Raw genomic sequence first — 14864 nt, 5'->3', positions numbered from 1 at the left:
AAAGTTTTAAAATTTCGTCACATTTGTTACAACCCATTCTAATTTCTTCTTCTGTGCGTGTCATAACTTAAGTCAAGTCAACTATAACTTAAGAGTAACTGTCTTTGTCTCAGGAAGCTCTAAACAGCACATCTAGAGTTCTGATCCCCATCCAATCTCGTATATTCCGGAGCCAGGAGATCTGCCTTCTGCCCACACCTCGTGGACCCTCCACTAGGTGCAATAGCTCGTACTTGTCTCCTCTCAGCACATGCCCCAGATAAGACACCTTCTGGACTTTGATATTAATCACAATATCCTCCTACTCTTGCTCTTTGGAGCACATTGACCATATCACATTAGAAATGCCTCTAATGGTGGAGACTGACCGGAGCATTTCGTCGTAACGTAACACATTACCATCCATAGTTTCGGATGCTCGGTGACGCTCGCCGCGAGCGATGTTACTACATTATGTTACGACGAAATGCTCCGGTCAGTTTCCACCTTAACTGGTTCATAGTACTGATCTTGAGGGTCTACAATTCAACTGCGTATAGGAAGTACTGACAAAACATAACACCTAACCTTTCTAATTTAGCATTGTTTGATTTTAGCTCCGAACAAAGTATCCCAGAACATGAAGTTTGACTTCGACCTTCGCAAATTTGGCTTCGCTCCAGAGTTCGGCATGCAGGCCTCTTCAGAGCTGGAGAGGTTCAAGCTCCCCGTCTACTCGGTGGGAATCCATCTCAGCCAAGACAAGTCCAAGTACCATGCGCAGGCATTCGCTCAGCCCATCAAAGGAGGTAAGTGCGAAAATGTTTAAGGCTTCTATATCTAGATCTTCGTGTAACCCATCAAAGGAGGTAAGCACAAATATGTTTAAGCCTTCGATGGTCAATCTGTAACTCTAGACCTTAGCGCAACCCATCGGAAGAGATTCAGATTGGAGAAACTCCAAGTCCCGTTTGGGGCTTCAACTGTTAATCTGAATCTACAAGAGACTGAACAGAATAAGCCATATTTTTGACAGATGGTTGTTTTTAAATTATAATTCTTCTTCTCCCTGCCTGCCCCTGCATTAAGCGGCGTGATGGTTAAAAATTTAGTTACTTTAGCATATATTTTGTCTTTGCTCAGTATACCAGACAGGCTGCACGCTGACGACGCCCCAGCGCGTCATCAGCCTGGAGACCTCCACTACGATGCCCAACTGGAAGGCCAGGAATGCCCCCATCAGCCTCCAGCACGAGTCGGTGTTCTTCTTCAACAAGAACGACCCCAGCACCAAGACGCAGCTGAAGGTCTCCAGCGACTATCACCGCGTGGAACATCAGCAGGTCTCGTCCTCTGGATCCATCTTGTTCGTATGCCCCTCGCTTGGAAAGGTATGAACATTACTCAACTCTTGTTTTTACATTTATTTTTATATATTTTTATGTCACCTATATTGTCCGCCTCCGTAGTGTAATGGTCAGCACGCTCGGCTACCGTTCTGGAGGTCCCGGGTTCGATTCCTAGGGGGGTCAAATAAATATAAGTGATTTTTTTCACTCTAATATTTATTCAATATTACCCTGGACTGTTACCTGAAGCGAAGGGCTGATCACTTTTCCTTCGTGTTAACGATCAAGATAACACTGTGTTTACATAATGCAGTGCCCTATGCACCATTGGGGTGAGGATAAGGGTTTGATGACGATGATATTTTTATGTCTGACATATCAATATTATATGTGTCTCAACTTGAGATATAAAAATTGATCCGAGTCCCAGGGAGTTCAAAATAAGCATTTAATATTACCCTGGACTGGTATTTGAAGCGCATATTACCGTTATACAGTTTTTTTTTTTACTGACATTTCTTGGTGGAACTGCATTTTATAGAATAAAATAACAACTCTGTAGTTTTTTCCATATTAATTTTATTTGACCAGCAATCGGGTTACGTCATAACCGACATTAGTCTAATGATCTAGGTTATGATGAAACCCGGTTGCTATTCAAATTAAATTTATGTGGAAAAAACTACAAAGTTGTGATTTTATTCTATAGAAATACCAACATCCGGAGCATGGTAAGACGGAGGATATCGTGAGGTGGGAACGACAACAAAGGCGATACTGGAATGAACATATAAACAGAATGTCAGAAGACAGACTTCCACGTATCGCCCTCCAAGGCAACCCTGAAGGACGCAGACCCCCAGACAGACCTCCGAAAAGATGGAAAGACAGCTGGGAGACAATATCCCAAGAGCGACATGCGGAGGCACAAACAGATCCCTAGGATCTACAAAAAGAAGAAGAAGAAGAAGATAACACTGTGTTGATATGATGTAGTGCCCAATACATTATTGTGTTCAGGGTTACTGCGTTGTATGGATAAGGGTTAAAAGGATATGCATACCTGTAGATTATTTCAACTGTTGATCCATCCACGTCGCAGCATTTGAAGTACTTGACCATTTCAACTTATCCTCAAACAATCCAATACCTTGCGATATTTGCAATGTACAATAGTATAGTGGTAATATCTGAATGTCTACTAAAGCTTATTTTTTGTTCCCAGGATATGCAAATCACGAGCAAGTCCCAGTATAACATGAAGACGCACTCCATGAACTCCGAGATGGTGTTGGATATCTTCAAGAAGAAGGGCCAGAAGGTGGTGATCACCATGAAGTTCGACCCCGAAATCACCAAGGACGATGACTTCATGAAGACCAAGCTCTCCTATGCTGCCGTTGCCCATATAGATGGAAAGGTAATCAAAAAATCTCTTCTTATTATGGCACTTCAATCATCATGGTAATACTTTGTCTGAAACTGCTCTAAGCAGCGCTTCAGTGCTTCAGTGGAACCACTCTCTAGTGTTGCCCAGCCAGGATATACGCCTTCTTCCTATGCACAGTTTACCTTCCACTTTCCCTTGTAATATAATACTGTTTTCTTCTTCCTTTTTCTTGTGGCACTCCACGCTAAAGGTTGGCAATCATGATGGCAATACTCTGTCTGTAGCCGCTCTAAACAGCGCCTCAGTGCTACAGTGGAACCACTCTTTAGTGTTGCCAAGCCAGGATATACGCTTTCTTCCTATGCACAGTTTACCTTCCACTTTCCCTTGTAATATAATACTGTAGTCTTATTGTGGCACTCCACGCTGAAGGTTGGCAATCATCATGGCAATACTGTCCGCAGCCGCTCTAAGCAGCGCCTCAGTGCTACAGTGGAACCACTCTCTAGTGTTGCCAAGCCAGGATATACGCCTTCTTCCTATGCACAGTTTACCTTCCACTTTCCCTTGTAATATAATACTGTAGTCTTATTGTGGCACTCCACGCTGAAGGTTGGCAATCATCATGGCAATACTGTCTGCAGCCGCTCTGAGCAGCGCCTCAGTGCTACAGTGGAACCACTCTCTAGTGTTGCCAAGCCAGGATATACGCCTTCTTCCTATGCACAGTTTACCTTCCATGCCACCTTGTAATATAATACATATTACTCCATATTTCTCTCTCCTTATAAATTGGGCAAAGTACTCTAGTTTTCCTTTCATTACAGTGTCTATATCATATCTTCTATCTCTTTTCCCATGTGTCGCAAAACATCTTGGCTTGAGGGCCTCTCAATCCATGATATTTTGAGCATTCTTCTACAGCACCACTTACCTTGTACTTTGTCTTGTTATATAATACGTATTACTACATATTTCCCTTTTTAAAATTTAAAATGCTTAAAATCCTCTAGCTTCCTTTACATTACACTGTCTATATCTTCTCTCTCTTTTCCCATGCGTCTCAAAATATCTTGGTTTGGAGGTCTCTCAAATCATGATATTTTAATCATTGTTCTACAGCACCACAAACCTTCACTTTGTCTTATTATATAATAAGTTTTACTTTGTATTTCTATCTTCATAAAATGGTCGAAATACATACTCTAGGTTTCTTTTCATTTCACTGTCTATAACTTTTCCCATGCGCCTTAAAACAGCTTAGTTTGGAACTCTCCCAAACCATGATATTTTAAGCATTATTCTGCATCACCACATTTGGAATACTTCAATCTTCCTTGTTAGGTGGGAGAATACTTCAATCTTCCTTGGAATACTTCAATACTTCAATATTTCAATAGGTACTTCAATACTTCAATCTTTCAATACGTCAACCTTTCAATTTTATACTTCAATACTTCAATCTTCATTTACAACATTTTGAGTGTGTCCAAATACTTGTTCACAAAATCTGGATTATCTCCAATTATAGGAGTTATTTTCATATTATTTGAAATAATATGAAAATAACTCCTGTAATTGGAGATAATCCAGATTTTGTGAACAAGTATTTGGACACACTCAAAATGTTGTAAATAAATTATCTGGTCAAATTATAAGCTTAATAATAAAAATGAAAATGGTATTTTCTGGCGTTTCCCATGTGTGTGATTATAATCCAGGATTCGGATCTCACATACTAATATAAGAGTTTCTGCTTAGTAAAAAGCTTCTTTACATCTCACCAATAGACGTCTCTAGTGAAGTTCTAGTGATTCATGAACAAGGTTTCTAAATTGGTTCATATATATAGAACTTCCAAGAATTTGAGTAGTGTGGTTGTCAATAATGGGTAGAATTGGTGAATGTTACACGTGTGTAAAGTGATCACTTAAACCAGCCTATGACGGTCGTAAGCCCCGTAAATGCCCAGACTTCCATATTCTTCTTCATCTTTGATGAGATGTCAAAAAATAAAAAAAATAATACTTCAATCTTCCTTGTTCATTTGGAATACTTCAATCTTCCTTGTTGATCTTGCCTAGGTGGCAGTCCATAGATGGCTTCCTATGGATTTTCACCCAATATTATCAATCTATGTATGTTTAAAGTCAAAATCATTATTTATTTATTTTAACTCATGTACAGAAAAGAAATAAGTACATTGGCGGGCTTATTGCTAAAAACAGTATCTTCCAACCAACCAAACCAACCAACAGACTAGTGATATTGGTCAAAGCGTTTGATACCATATACAGCTGTTTGCAATCAGAGGGTAGATAGTACATGAACATAAAATAAATTACAAATTGATCATAATAAGGAAGGCAAAGGAAAAAAATAGAGTTTAGGGAAGGAGGTAGATGGAAAAACTAAGGGAGGAGGTTTGATGGACAGTTAGGATTCTAATGATAGATAGTAATGTCTCAGACGTTTCTTAAAAGTTATTAGAGAAGGTGCATTTGTTTACGCTGAGAGGTAATTCATTCCATAGTCTGACGGCTTGGACAGAGAAGGAATTACTGAAGAATGATGTGTTATGAATGGTGTCAACATACGAACTGTATAAATTTGTTTGAATTTCGGATACTGCGTTGTCACAAAAAGTGTGCTAAAATTACATCTAGTATTATCCAAGGTGCCAGCTTGGCTGTCCAAACTCAAAACACAGTAAGGGACATTTTTTGTAGTCTTTTTGCATTTTTGGACTAAGTAGAATCTTTACTCACTTACTTATAACCCTTATCAACACCCAATAGTGCATAGGGCGCTGCATCGAATTGAGTGTTTTCTTGATCATTATTTACATGAAGGCAAGGTGATCACTCTTGCGCTTCAGAAACCAGTCCAAGGTAATATTAAATAAATATTACAGTGTAAAATCACTAATATTTATTTTCACCCCCCCCTGGGAATCGAACCCGGGACTAACTGGTCAGCTAAACACGCTGACCATTACACCACGGAAGCGGACAAATCTAAAAATCTAAAAAAGTAGAATCTACTCAGTCCAAAAATGCAAAAAAAACATACTACAAAAAAATGTCCCTTACTGTGTTTTAAGTTTGGACAGCCGAGCTATGCGTGAAGTATTTTTGTTAGTTTATGGTAACTAATTTGTTTTTTTCTTCCATAGGGTATTGGATTTGATCTATCAAGTGATCAAAAAATGCTTCTGAGTTCAGACGGTATCAAACTGAACAGCGCCCAGACCATGACCATAGACAAACAAAAGAAATCTTGTCTTTTCTCACTTGATGCCACCCCGAGCAAGCAAAGCCTCTTGGTAAGTTCATCTCTTTATGGTCTTCATTCCATCTTATCATAGATCATAGATTACAAACTTGACTATGGTCACAGCTCGCCTGGATGTTCAGGCCGGCCGATGACAAGCAGGATCTCTTGATGAGTGTGCTGCAGTTTCCTAAGGATGAAAAGAGCATTAAATGGTCCATAGCTGAAGAAACCTCTCAGTACATATGGTCTAAATTCTTCCTTATCCGAACATTGATGGTAAATAGGGCACTACATAGGGCTGATGCAGTATTCACTTAATCATTACTTTTTTTTCATTCAAATCCTTATCCGCATCCCAATGATGCATAGGGCACTGCACCATATAAACGCAGTGTTATCTTGATCGTAAACACATGAATGAAAGGTGATCAGCCCTCCGCTTCCGGTACCAGCCCAGGGTAATATTAAATAAATATTACAGTGAAAAATTCACTTGTATTTATTTGACCCCCTGGGAATCGAACCCGGGACCTCCAGAACGGTAGCCGAGCGTGCTGACTATCACACTACAGAGGCGGACTAATCATTACTTACGCAATGACAAAGGAATGGAATTTATTTTATGGGGTTCAGATGACCCAAGTGCTGGAGATCGAAATGGAGGACATTCGTAAGGTATGGAACAATGCCTTAAAGTAAGAATGATAGCTGTCAGCCTAGAAGCGTAGTGGTTAGTGCATTTGCTACCGTGCTGGAGCTCCTGGGTTCAAATCCCTTCTTAATTTAAGCCTTTGCTTAAGTTAAAGAGTCGGGTTGTGGTCCCGTGGTTAGTGTCGTGGACCTTTAAGTCAGAATTTCTCGGTTCGAACCCACTCTACCACAATTTGATACCTATTTCTAATAATGAACCACTTAGGCTCACAGAAATAGTGTGAAATTGAAATATTTGTGTAAATAATAACACAAATATTTCTCTTTTTTATTTTAATAAAACAAAGTGTATAAGGCACTGCATCGTCTTTGCAGTGTTGGCTGTGGAAGAGTACAAGAAAATGTGTATATTTTTAACTCTTGACTGTTGATTTCAGGTGAAAATTCCAAGCACTGAGGTTCTAAGGATCGAAGGTTCCAACCAGTACGCCTCTCCCAATTTCAAAGGAGAAGTCACTTTTTCCGTTTTCGGGGATAAGACCTACAGAACATCTGCTGAAGCTTCTCTAGCTTCTCCCTACTCCGTGAATCTGGTGGGAGGAATCAAAAGTAAGCATTTAATAGATACAGCATGCTTTAGAACATCGATACTCCACCTGCGGCCTGCCAAGCTCTTTGTGCCGCCTAAACACATTTGTGAACCAACATAACTATCTACAACATTTTGAGTGTGTCCAAATACTTGTTCACAAAATCTGGATTATCTCCAATTACAGGAGTTATTTTCATATTATTTTTTGACATCTCATCAAAGATGAAGGAGAATATGGAAGTCTGGGCATTTACGGGGCTGACGACCGTCATAGGCTGGTTTAAGTGATCACTTTACACACGTGTAACATTCACCAATTCTACCCATTATTGACAACCACACTGCGCAAATTCTTGGAAGTTTTATATATTTTAACCAATTTAGAAACCTAGTTCTTGAATCACTAGAACTTCACTAGAGACATCTATTGGTGAGGTAAATGCCCAGACTTCCATATCCTTCTTCATCTTTGATGAGATGTCAAAAAATAAAAAAAATAATAAAAATAAAAAAATAAAAAAATAAAAAATAAAAAAAATAAAAAAAAAATAAAAAAAATAATATAACTATCTACCATTAGAATCCTAACTGTCCATCAAACCTCCTCCCTTAGTGTTTCCCTCTACCTCCTTCCCTAAACTCCCTTTTTCCTTTACCTTCCTTATTATCATAAATTTGTAATTTATGTTTTTTTTTAAATGTTCAAGCAATATCTACCCTCTGATTGTAAACATGTATATATGGTATCAAATGTTTTGACCAATATCACTAGTCTGTTTTTGGTTGGTTGTAAGATATTACTTTTTAGCAAAAAGCCCGCCAGTGTAATTATTTCTTTTCTGTACATGAAGTTTAAATAATAAAAATATAATATTCTGGAAGTGAACCATAAAGTTGAAAAAAGAAGTATGAAAATAGACTGAATGCAGTCGAAATGCGATCTCTCAGTGCGGCAAGACCATGTATGGTAGATGTTATATATGTATGGAAAAAATGCAAGGCTGAGATAAGCGTAATTTTTTTTTATGAAGTTTTTTTTTTAGTATTTGCGTTTTTATTATTTACAAAAATAGTTAAATATCATACTATTTCTGTGAGCCTAAGCAGCTCATAATTCGAAATAGGTATCAAATTGTGGAGGAGTGGGTTTGAACTAAGAATCTCTGACCCAAGAGTCCGCGACACTAACCACGGGACCACAACACGACACAATTTGATTGATAAAATTAAGAAAGGTGTGTTGAGATGGTTTGGGCGTGTGAATCAAATGAGTGACGAAAAGATACTAAAACAAATTTTAACAAAACTTCTATTATCAATCACATGAGGCGAATGTGATTGATAATAGTTGTTCCCTCTACCTGCTTCCCTAAACTCCCTTTTTCATTTACCTTCCTTATTATCATCAATTTATTATTTGTAAATACTATCTACCCTCTGATTTCAAACAACTATATGTGATATCAAATATATACATGAAGTTTAAATAAATATCTTGTATACATCAACATTTCGCTCACTCCTTTCAACAAAGTCAAATATCAAAAATCATCAATTTTCAGTTGTGCATGTTTTCGGAATGCCCAGATAATGAACTATATCCCAGCAAAAGCGGCATAATTTTAGCTTAATATTTACCCGCTACAGGGCAGAAAGTGTTATTTTTGCATTTTGAAAAAAAATTTATCATTTTTTTAAATATACTAAATATTTTTCAAATGGAGAAAAAACATTCAGGTTTTACCTAAAAAGATCTGTTGCACAGTAAAAAGTTTAATAAGTTGCTTGATATTTATTTTTAAAACATTGTATTATATTTTTAACTTTAAAAAGATCTCCTGAAAAATCAAGTTTTTTGATTTATGACGTTCTTGAAAGGAGTGAGCGATTTGTGAACTAACATAACTATCTATCATTAGAATCCTAACTGTCCATCAAACCTCCTCCCTTAGTTTTTCCCTCTACTTTCTTCCCTAAACTCCCTTTTTCATTTGCCTTCCTTATTATCATTAATTTGTAATTTATGTTTTTTTTTATATATTCAAGTACTATCTACCCTCTGGTTGTAAACAGCTATTTATGGTTTCAAACGTTTTGACCAATATCATAGTCTGTTTTTGGTTGATTTAAAAATAATAAGATTTACATTTCTGCACATAAGTTTAAATAAATATAAAAATAAGCTTTTGGTGAACTAAACACACACAAACAGTGTATAATAGATGTTCAAATAGTGAAATAAGGAAGGAATGCAAAGCTGAGATAAGCATTATCGATAAAATTAAGAAAGGCATGCTGAGATGGTTTGAACATGTGGAACGAATGAGTGAGGAAAGAACGGTAAAACAAATTTACTAGGCGAATGTACTTGGAAAAAGGAGCAGAGGAAGACTGATGATATATTGGCATGATCAGGTATTCAAATACTTGCAATACCTGATCATGCTAAGTTATCATCGGTCATAAATTGTAATTCCTTTTTTCTCAAATCACTAAGTAACCTAAGGATTCCCTGATTTAATGCCATTGTATTTGTGTCATCATTTTAAAACGAGGATTAATTGACGGTTTTCTTCTTTGACAGATGGACCAACGAAGGTGGTACTGTCAGCTAAGACCATCCCCATGAAGCTGATCGAGGCCAAGGCGGAACACATCAGCGGGAAGCAGAACCGGGTCATGGCTAGCTTCGTGATGGGAACGCAAGGCAAGGTCAAGCCGGAAGTGACTGTCAAGACAGACATCATCAAGGATATCGTTGTAAGTATCACCATGCCTTAAATAACTAGCCAATCTTCACAACATCTTAACTTACTTATGTTTGGTCATATTTAATGATGTCATGTTCAAATTTTATAAGTTGTTAAAGCACCATATGGACATACATAATTTTATGAGATTTGAGTGACGTGGTTATCAGTCATTGAAAGCTGTCCCACCACACTCCCAGATCTGATACAGAAGCATCTAGGCTTCCTGACAGACCCTCTAGATGTATATCTAACAATAGTTAGTTGTACATATTGAAAGCTGTCCCACCGCATTCCCAGATCTGATACAGAAGCATCTAGACTTCCTGACAGACCTTCTAGATGTATATCTAACAATAGTTAGTTGTACATATTGAAAGCTGTCCCACCGCATTCCCAGATCTGATACAGAAGCATCTAGGCTTCCTGACAGACCTTCTAGATGTATATCTAACAATAGTTAGTTGTACATATTGAAAGCTGTCCCACCGCATTCCCAGATCTGATACAGAAGCATCTAGGCTTCCTAACAGGCCTTCTCTTGAAAATAATTTTTTACACAATGTTGTGAAATTTATAGAAAATTATAGTCAAACGAAATTGTATACCAATTTTACTGTGAATTTACATATCAGTCATGGGTAGAGAGGGGTCTTTGCTTCACAGGTCATACATTAGCTCAGGCTGGATCGACAATTGAATCTTGACATATATGGTTGTTACAGGGCGACGCGAGGATGGACCTGGTGGCCTTGATGAAGAAGGGCGAAGGTCTGGTGAAGCAGGAGAACGAGCAAGTCTCCAAGGACTGCCAGAAGCTCAAGCAGATGCTGCAGAGCGCCAGCCCGGACCTCGAAGCCCTTCAGAATGTCTACAAAACTGAAATGCAGAAGATCGCCGAAGAGCTGAAGGCAGATAAGACCTTCCAGCAACTGTCCGACACAATGTAAGTGGTTGTTCATATTTAATTTATTGTTTTGGCACTCACTTTGTGGTAAGACATGATGAAATTGTAAAAGAAAAACACCACTTGAGTTTATTTTATGACGACTAGTTTCAGAAGCTATGCTTCCATCTTCAGGTCTGAATGTAAACTGACGTGTTTACGTTTAGACCTGAAGATGGAAGCATAGCTTCCGAAAATTTCTTTTCGTTGCTTTAAACCCTTATCCGTATCCCAATGGTGCATAGGACACTGTATCATATAAACGCAGTATTATCTTGATCATTTACATATGAAGGAAAGGTGATCTGCCCTCCGCTTCAGGTACGTAATATTGAATAAATATTAGACTGAACAAATCACTTTAATCTATTTGACCCCTCCCTGGGAATCGAACCCGGGACCTCATTTTTTCACTGTAATATTTATTCCACATCACCCTGGACTGGTAACTGAAGCAGAAGGCTGATCACCTTTCCTTCATGTGTTAACAATCAAGATAACACTGCGTTTATATGATGCAGTGCCCTATGCACCATTGGGGTGTGGATAACGGTTTGAATTTGAATTACATGCCTCGCTGACAGCGATAGAGACTTTGAAATGTTTTTGTTTTGACAGTTATGAACTTTGCATAGTTAATTAAATACCAATATAAGATTCAAGAATTTTTTTTTATGTAATCTTCTTCTTCTTCTTCATTTTCTAGATCCTAAGGATCTGTTTGTACCTCCGCTTGTAGTTCTTGGGATGATGTTGACTCCCAGCTGTCTTTCCACCTTTTCAGAGGTCTGCCTGGGGGTCTGCGTCCTTCGGGAATTCCTTGAAGGGCGATACGTGGAAGTCTGTCATCTGACATTCTGTTTACATGATCATTTCAGTATCGCCTTCGTTGTCGTCCCCACCTCACTATATCCTTAGTCTTACATATGTAATGATTCAAGAAAAGATCCTTTTTTTTGCATTTAAATACGTATTTTCTTTTTGTACTTGTATTTACATTGTATTGTGAATGTTCCCAGGTCGAGTGCCTTCAAATCGGCCAGCAAAGTCGGCGCAGAGATCATGCAGCAGGTCGTCCAGGTCTTGAAGCAGATCCAGGCGGTGGCTACAGAGCTGATCGAGCGCACAAATGAGATCTGGAACGACAAGCTGCTGCCGTCCATCACGAGCCTCGTGGACTCTGCCAGCCACGTGGCCCTGCAGCTCTTTGGGGGCGCCATGGACATCGTCAGCCACTATTTCGTCTACCTCTCCGAACTCTTGGAGAAGCACTCCGCAGACTTGAAGCCGGTTCTTGAGAACATCACCAAATTGTTTGATGGTAAGTGAAATCATTCTCTTTTTTTGACATCTCAACATAGATGAAGAGGAATATGGAAATCTTACGTGGCTTACGACCGTCATAGGCTCGTTAAAGTGATCACTTTACGTACGTGTAACATTAGTCAATTCTACCCATGATTGACAATCACACTACTCAAATTCTTGGAGGTTCTAGATATATTGATCAAACTCGAAACATACAATTTAAATTCACTAAAATTTCACTTTTCACGTCCGCCTCCGTGGTGTAATGGTCAGCGTGTTTAGCTACCGTGCTGGAGGTTCCGGGTTCGATTCCCAGGGGGGGGAAAATAAACAAAATTGATTTTACACTGTAATATTTATTTAACATTACCCTGGACTGGTTCCTGAAGCGCAATAGTGATCACCTTGCCTTCATGTAAGTAATGATCAAGATATCACTGCGTCAATGCGATGCAGTGCCCTATGCACCATTAGGTGCGGATAAGGATTAGAAAAAGAATTTCACTAAAGACATCTGTGGTGGGATGAAAAAGGCTCTTTGTTAAGCAGAAACTCTTTCATTTATATATGAGGTCCGAATCCTGGATTATATTCACATACTCCAGAATTCTGAAGCGGGATTCTTCTGCATCTTTAACAAGGCTGTTTTTGCTTACTTTATAATTTTTGTGTTAATTTATGCACTTAAATTTTAGTTAGTAATGTATGTTTGTTTCTACAAATTAAATTGAATTGAATTGAATTGAATTGAGCTGAGAAAAGCATTATCGTTAAAATTAAGAAAGGTGTGTTGAGATGGTTTGGACATGTAGAACGAATTAGTGAGGAAAGAACGGTAAAACAAATTTATGAGGCGAATGTTAGCGGGAAAAGAAGCAGAGGAAGACCGAGAAAAACATGGCACGATCAGGTATGCCAAATACTTGAAAGTGGTCAGGTTAGGAGTCGTAACAATCGGCGGGTATGTATGAGGAGATGCATAAACGTGGAAGAGGCGAAGAATGTTTGCAAGGACAGAGTGGTGTGGCGCTCTATTCTCTCTGCCTACCCCTGCGGGGAAGCGGCGTGATGGTTAGTTAGTTAGTTAGTTAGAATTGAATTTAAAACTATAGTATCCTATTCCACTACAGTCTAAAGAAAGAGGAGGGCGGTAGTGAACACCGTGTCATTGTGAAATTCTTTTACAGAGTGCGTCCAAGCCATGGAGAAATTATACACCCAGATGTCGGAAGCTTGCAAAGAGTTCCTGACCAATTTCAAGGAGAGCTTCGGCAGCCTTCCCATTATGCAGACCATCAATGACAAGGTATAGTTCACCCACCATATGTCTACATTCAACCACCACTTCATCCAGCCAACGTACAATCAACGTCACGTCTCTCTCGCATCGAGCCAGCTCTCTCCAAGAGAACATAGGCTTAAACATCCTATGTGGTGCATAAGGCACAATATACCAACACTCCTAGATACTCAGCTGGAGGCCTCGAGTTTCATTCCCAAGGAGGTTCAAAGAAAATACGAGTGATTTTTTTCAAACCCTTATCAGCACCCCAATAGTGCATAGGGCACTGCATCATATAAACGCAGTGTTACCTTGATCGTTAACACATGATGGAAAGGTGATCAGCCTACCGCTTCAGGTTCCAGTCCAGGGTGATATGGAATAAATATTAGAGTGAAAAAATCACTTATATTTATTTGACCCATCCCTGAGAATTGAACCTGGTACCTCCATAACGGATTCCGAGCATCCTGACCATAACACTATGGAGGCGGACATATTTTTGAGCGAATTTCACTTATATTTCTTTAATATCACCCTGGACTGGTACTTAAAGGGCAGGGCTCATCATCTAACCTTCATGTAAGCAACGATCAATAGATTACCCGATTTGATTCAGTGCCCTATGCACCATTAGATGCGAAAGGTTAGAAGAAGGATAAATAGTATTTTGATAAGTTCTTTGATTCAGTGCCCTATGTACCATTAGATGCGAAAGGTTAGAAGAAGGATAAATAGTATTTTGATAAGGACTTTGATTCAGTGCCCTATGTACCATTAGATGGTTAGAAGAAGGATAAATAGTATTTTGATAAGTTCTTTGATTCAGTGCCCTATGTACCATTAGATGCGAAAGGTTAGAAGAAGGATAAATAGTATGTTGATAAGTTCTTTGAGGAATATTCCCAAGGAAAAGCAATTTGTATGATTATATTATTTTTTGACATCTCATCAAAGATGAAGAAGTATATGGAAGTCTGGGCATTTACGGGGCTGACGACCGTCATAGGCCGGTTTTAGTGATCACTTTACACACGTGTAACATTGTATGATTATTTTTTTGTAGCTTGAAGAATACAACGTGCCAAAGACGATTCAGAAGCTGATCGAGAGTGTTTTGGCGGAACTGGGAGGACTGTGCCCGACGGAGGAAACCAAGAAGTTCCTGGATGCCCTCATTGCATACGTCGATAAGGTAAGATATCTTCAATAGATCATATGCAGACGGGAGGAATACTTAATTTAACACACTCAACCTATAAAGGATTGAATTAGACTCGTGCAGTGTTTATAACAGCCGATATAATCATTATTTTCATTCGTCAATTTCATTTGGAAAAT

The 14864-nt window shown here is 38.7% G+C and overlaps 1 protein-coding gene across 1 annotated transcript in view; it reads left to right on the top strand.

Moving 5' to 3' along the window:
• Positions 1-14864, top strand: part of LOC148312759 (apolipophorins-like) — a 101922-nt gene that overhangs the window by 67284 nt on the left and 19774 nt on the right. Inside the window, exons 38-47 of the mRNA XM_088273676.1 lie at positions 597-788; positions 1123-1370; positions 2554-2748; positions 5894-6043; positions 7083-7254; positions 9822-9997; positions 10713-10933; positions 11953-12254; positions 13429-13547; positions 14590-14718. Coding sequence (XP_088129802.1) covers positions 597-788; positions 1123-1370; positions 2554-2748; positions 5894-6043; positions 7083-7254; positions 9822-9997; positions 10713-10933; positions 11953-12254; positions 13429-13547; positions 14590-14718 — 1904 coding nt within the window. The remainder of the gene's footprint in view (positions 1-596; positions 789-1122; positions 1371-2553; positions 2749-5893; positions 6044-7082; positions 7255-9821; positions 9998-10712; positions 10934-11952; positions 12255-13428; positions 13548-14589; positions 14719-14864) is intronic.

This window comes from Brachycentrus maculatus, unplaced genomic scaffold, assembly GCF_059751285.1.
Source record: "Brachycentrus maculatus isolate JH-2025_06_01 unplaced genomic scaffold, ASM5975128v1 h1tg000033l, whole genome shotgun sequence".
Classification (NCBI taxonomy): domain Eukaryota; kingdom Metazoa; phylum Arthropoda; class Insecta; order Trichoptera; family Brachycentridae; genus Brachycentrus; species Brachycentrus maculatus.
The sequence above is the reverse complement of the archived record's forward strand: the minus strand, read 5'-3'. Positions and strand labels throughout refer to the sequence as shown.